The 5679-nt window shown below is 57.0% G+C and overlaps 1 protein-coding gene across 3 annotated transcripts; it reads left to right on the forward strand.

Moving 5' to 3' along the window:
* Positions 1-2254: 2254 nt before the first annotated feature.
* On the forward strand, positions 2255-5023 carry SFTPC (surfactant protein C). 3 transcript variants are annotated; one of them, XM_059387378.1, is made up of 7 exons: positions 2255-2365; positions 3099-3257; positions 3607-3729; positions 3977-4087; positions 4257-4349; positions 4465-4612; positions 4814-5023. In XM_059387378.1, exons 1-6 carry the CDS (start codon positions 2324-2326, stop codon positions 4600-4602), a joined length of 666 nt encoding a protein of 221 aa, XP_059243361.1. In that variant the 5' UTR covers positions 2255-2323; the 3' UTR covers positions 4603-4612; positions 4814-5023. The 3 variants fall into 3 exon arrangements, with proteins under 3 accessions (XP_059243361.1, XP_059243362.1, XP_059243363.1); XM_059387379.1 differs by having other exon boundaries at positions 4257-4340; XM_059387380.1 differs by lacking the exon at positions 4257-4349 and having other exon boundaries at positions 2309-2365.
* Positions 5024-5679: the final 656 nt, after the last annotated feature.

Consider the following 5679-nt stretch of genomic DNA (forward strand, 5'->3'; position numbering starts at 1 on the left):
CCAGCCACCAACACACACTGTTCCTAGGACACTTGCTGCTAGAGGTTTCGGCAAATATTTAAAGACACAGTTGGTGTGGGGTGGGGGGTGAGGAGGGTGGTGGGAGCAAACATTCCCTTCCCTCCCCTCTCTCCTTCCCTGAGCTTCTCAGGCACTCTCAGCTCAGATGTCATGCTGTTGTGCAACCTGGAGGCTGAAGGCCCTCCTGCTGGAGTGGAGGTCCTCATGGGGACGGGGCAACTCGCCAGGTCTGGAGAGCTGGGGGCTAGCTCCTGACGGAAGGGCAGGACCAAGGTGCGAGGGAGCCCCCAGGCCAGGGACAGGAACTGGGGTGAAGTGTTGGAAGTAAAATAGCAGGAACCAGAGGAGTGAGGGTGGGCCGCTGACTTAGACACTTAGAAAGTTCTAAGGGAAAAGGCACTGTAGAGACCACCCGGCCCAGCAAGTGGAGGAGAACGCAAGAGAAGGGATGCAGCCATGGGTCGATTTGGTTTAGTACAATAAAGCAATAGACGCGGCTTTGAGGAGGGAGGTGAAAGAGCTGGAAGGGGCGGGGAGGTCCAGAAGGGGCATCGCATGGGGTGAAGAGTATTCTTGAGGGAAATTTAGGGTCAAAGCGTTTAAAAAGAGGAGCCCAGAGGGATAGAGTTATAGGTGGCACCAAACAGGTGAGATTTAAGAATGAAGAGATTGGTGGGTACCTGGGGGGTTCAGTCAGTTAAGCGTCTGCCTTTGGCTCAGGTTGTGATCTGAGGGTCCTGGGATCCAGGCCCGCATCAGGCTCCCTGCTCAGCAGGAAGCCTGCTTCTCCCTCTGCTTGTGTTCTCTCTCTCTCTGTGTCTGTCAAATAAATAAATAAAATCTTAAAAAAAAAAAAGGAACAAAGAGATTGGGACCCCATCAGTCATCACACCCAGCCCTGTGCTGGGCTCTCTGGGCACAAAAGAGAAGTGTCAAGTGTGGAATCTGCTATCAAAAGCCTTCCGCTTGATCTCTGAAAATAGTTCACTGTTTACTTGATGCAGAAAACCTACCAAAGTCATTCACATCATGAGATTCAAATCTTCACGTTCATTTTAAGAACACTCAAAACTGCACCGGTCATCAAGGGCATGTACATCCCCAAAGCCACCAAGTATCTGAAGGAGTCACTTTTAGAAGCAATGCAGGCCATTCCATCATCGTAACAGTGGAGCTGGTAGGTGTGCCCAGGGCCAAACGGTGGGCTGGACAAAGGACCAGTGGCCTCAAAAGAGTGCTGAATTTTTGCTGCACCGGCTTAAAAATGCAGCGAGTAATGCTGAACTTGAGGGTTTAGATGTAGATGCTCTGGTCATCGAGCACATCCCGGTGAACAGAGCCCCCAGATGAGCCGCTAAATTTACAGAGCTCATGGTCGGATTTTCCCCACACTGAGATGATCCTTCCCGAACAGAGCAGACTGTTCCCAGCCCAGAAGAGGAGGTGGTACAGATGAGAAAGATAGCCCACAAGAAGACTGGAAAAACAACAGCGTATGGCCTGGGGATAAATTCAGCCTAAAATAAATATGAAAAAAAGCATGTGGGAAAGGCCTTTAGCTTACAAACAGGCCCATAGCAAAGACTGAAAAACCACACAGTAGTAGGTAAAAATGTATAGCCAGAGGGGACGGAGTTTTCAGAATTAGGAAAAGAATGGCTACCAGCAAGGGAAGATAGATACCAGATATGTGGGAAGAGACCAGGCAGGTAGCATACTTGAAGTGAAAATGTGAGGCTCTTCGAGAAATGGCCACATGCGAACCCCCATACTGATGCCAAAGCACCCACCTGCTTCCAGCAGGGCCTCCTGGGTCTGCAGGCACTGTGTCTTTACTCCCCTTCCTGACTCCCATCCCTGTGACAGGGGAAATTCTGCTAGGAAGTGTAGTGGACTCCGCACTGGTTCAGACCCCTGGCTGCCTGAGAGGTTCAACCTGGCAAAGGACCAGGGAAAGCCACAGACTGCAGGGGCAGGTGCCAGCAAGAAAGGCGGCCAACGCCAGGAAGACACCTACGGTGAGAGGCGCAGATTGCCCAAGGGCAAGTTTGCTCAGCTCACCCAGCTCTGCTCTGGCTGAAGCCAAGAGGACTCATGTGCCAGGGCCAAGGGCCCTCAGGGGCTCTTGCAGCTGGCTTATCGGGACCTCAGTCCTGGAGGGCCAGGAACAAACAGGCTTCAAAGTCAAGGGCTTGGCTGGCAGAAGGGGGCCGGATCCTTCACCTCTGTTGGCTCTCCCTACCAGCACATATAAGACCCTATCTGCACTTGGGAGATGAGAGGGTAAGGTGCCTGCAGCAAGATGGATGTGGGCAGCAAGGAGATCTTGATTGAGAACCCGCCGGTGAGTATGACCATGTGGGGACATGTGTGTGAGCTGGGCTCTGCCTCATCCAAGCTCTTCGAGCTGGTCTCTTCACCTCGCTTCATTCATTGAGTTAACGAGGACCATGCTAAGTCAAGTCAGGGACACCAACCACTAAGGGAGAGTCCCTTGGGGAGAGGGACATGGCAACCAGTCATTCCAGCATGAGGGGCCAAGAGCCACCCCAGTGGTCAGTGGAAAGGGCTGCAGAGGGCACTGTGTAAGCAGCCACTGTGCGGGGAGTCACAGGAAGCTTCACAGAGAAAATGACATTTGAGCTGGCTTCAGAATAGGTAGGAGCTTACTAGGTGGAGGAGGCAGGCACTGCAGGAAGAAGGGGTAGTATGTGTAAAGGCAGGGAGGTGTGAGAGAGCACACCCCATGGTCAGATCCTCCCCACACTGAGATGATCCTTCCTGAAACAGAGCAGATTGGGGGAATTGTTCTGGGGAATGGAGAGGGATGGGGATGGCTGGGGTGCCGGGGTACAGAGGAAACAGCAAGAGATGAGACTGGTGCTAGACTTCACATCTAAGCATTTCTGTTGGAATCCAGGCCACTTCCTCCAAGAAGCCTTCTCTGATCCCAGCCCTCCTCTGCACATCCGTAGCATTGGTGTCACGGTGTGGGGAGGGTGTCTAGCTTGTGCAGGGAAAAGAGGCACCCTCTTCATGACCTCATACCTGTCTTTTTCCCTGTCCCACCATGTCAGGACTACTCGGCAGCCCCCCAGGGCCGTTTCGGCCTCCCCTGCTTCCCTTCAAGTCTCAAGCGCCTTCTCATCATAGTGGTGGTGATAGTCCTTGTGGTCGTGGTGATTGTAGGGGCTCTGCTAATGGGTCTTCACATGAGCCAGAAACACACTGAGATGGTGAGCAGACCCAGAATGGGGTAGGCAGTGGGTAGAGGACCCGCCAAAAAGGGGGGCTGGGTGGGCTGGGCAGAGTGAACTGTTCGAGGGGGATGGAGGGGATGAGGTAAGGGGTGCCTCAAGAAAGAACAGAAGCAGGAACAGTGTGGCAACCCTGGCTTTGGCTTTTCCACCAGGCCTGTTGCTGGCCTGGCAGCCTGTTCCTTCTAGCATCTGGTCCCACCCAATCTGTCTGGGCTTTCAGCAAAGAAGGGATTGCATTTTAGTAAAGAGGGCTGAGGGCGGACATGGGGACCAAAGGGATGAGTGGAGAAAGAGAAATACCAGGCCACCCTGTGCCCTCCCCCAGGTCCTAGAGATGAGCCTTGGGGGGCCGGAAGCCCAGCAGCGCCTGGCCCTGCAGGAGCGTGCGGGCACCACTGCCACCTTCTCCATTGGCTCCACCGGCATCGCAGTGTATGACTATCAGCGGGTGGGTATCCCTGAGCCCCTGACCCTGGGGAGGTGGCCCTATGACAAGACTGCTAGACCACGCAGCTGTGCCACTACATGCGCATCCATCTCTCCGCAGCCCCTAGCCCTTTCCTTCCCAGGCTGAGCCCCAGATTCCAACAGGTCTCCCTCTAGGGCCTAACCTAGAGGGAGAGGGCCCCGGATCAGGGTTAGGGAGTAAGCAAGGCAGAGCCTTCCTGAATGCACTCTGGGGTTCCTGTGTTCAGCTCCTGATTGCCTATAAGCCAGCCCCGGGAACCTGTTGCTACATCATGAAGATGGCTCCGGAAAACATCCCAAGTCTTGAGGCTCTCACTAGAAAGTTCCAGAACTTCCAGGTAGGTGTGTTGGAGAGGAGGAGGGGGTTGTCCTCCTCCCAGGGGTGCTGGGAGGAGCATTTGAGATGGCAGCTGTTTGTCACCTGTAAAGTCCTACTCCTGGGGGGCTGCCAGGTGTGTGCCCTTCTCTAAACTCACCTGTGCCGCACCTTCCCTACCTGTTCCCCAGCTCTTCTCTGATGCCAAGCTGCTGGCCTCAGCTGAACCTCACCACCTGGGGGCTTCTGACTCCAGCACCGCCCCCTCTTCACTGGTGAGGAAAGTAAGACTTTTAGGAGGCTCAGAAAGTTGGCCTGACACGCCAGAGGTCCCACAAGAAGGGCCACAGGCAAGACAGAAACTCGGGTCCAGGGCTCCAAATCATGTGTTCTTCCCAGGTCAAGCCTGCAGTGTCTACCTCTAAGCTGGGGCAGGAAGAGGGCCACAATGCTGGCTCAGCATCCCCTGGGGACCTGGACTTCCTGGGCACCACAGTGAGCACACTATGTGGCGAGGTGCCCCTCTACTACATCTAGGACTCCGCAGGTGAGCAGGTGTGACCTGCAGGGCTGCAAACAGCAGTGGCCCAGGAAGGCTGACGCCACCTTGACATGTCAGCTGACCAGGAATTGGGGAATCCACTGAGCTGGGTCATCTAGGGAGCTGGGCCCGGGGGTGGGGGGTCATAGATGGCCCCCTCCCAGTCCCTCTCCCTGAGGTAGTAAACAGTGTTTCTTTGCTTCCTAGGACCTGTGGAAGCCCCAAGTGAAGAGGAAAGAGCCATGCGCTAAGGCTCTTCTGCAGAGAGGCAGAAAGCTGCTCCTACCCACACCACAGACACTGGAGCTGGAGAAATGGGAGCTGTGGGGAGAGGTGGGAGCGGGCAGAGGAGATGCGGCTCCTAGGGCCAAGGGGTTCCTAGCACGAAAGAATAAAGCAGCCTGACTAAAAAACAAAGGATGCGCCTCTTCCATCCTCCCACACCCCCCCAGTCCTGCTCTTGGCGGGGCCAGTTAGGAGACGGATAGGTCCCTGGGGGAACGACGGGGCTTTCCCTCTTCCCCCCTAGGTCAGGGCTTGATGGGGGACAGGGGGCAGTGGCGAGGGGACGAGGCAATCCACGGGCTTTAGGCGCCCTCCAGTGGTGTCTCCCGAGAGGACGAAAGACAGAGACAGAGACCTACAGAACTCGAGAGACGGGGACCGCGATGGGAAAGGGCGAGGGTCCGAGAAAGGCAGAGATCGACAGACGCCGGCGGGGAAACGCTGTCGAAGACCGTGGGGCGGAGGCGCGCCGAAGCCGCGGAGCGACCTGACAGCGTGTCGCGCTGCCCGGGACGGGGCTCGGGCCCGGCGCCCGCGGGACGAGCCACCGCTAGAGGGCACCTCGCGGGAGCGGCCGTCGGCCGGGCACCCCGGGGCCCGGCGCCCCCTGCCCGGCCCCGCCGGCCCGCACCCCGGGCCGCCCGAGCCCCCTCCCGGGGCGGGCCGGCTCCCCGCCGTCCCCGCCCCCGGCTGGCGCACGGCCCGGCCCGGCCGAGAGCTGTCCCGGACCCGAGGGGGGCCGAGCTCCCGGCGAAAACCCGCCCTCCAGCGAGCTCATTTCCCTAAAA

The sequence above is a fragment of the Mustela nigripes genome, unplaced genomic scaffold, assembly GCF_022355385.1.
Source record: "Mustela nigripes isolate SB6536 unplaced genomic scaffold, MUSNIG.SB6536 HiC_scaffold_1783, whole genome shotgun sequence".
NCBI classification, from domain to species: Eukaryota; Metazoa; Chordata; class Mammalia; order Carnivora; family Mustelidae; genus Mustela; species Mustela nigripes.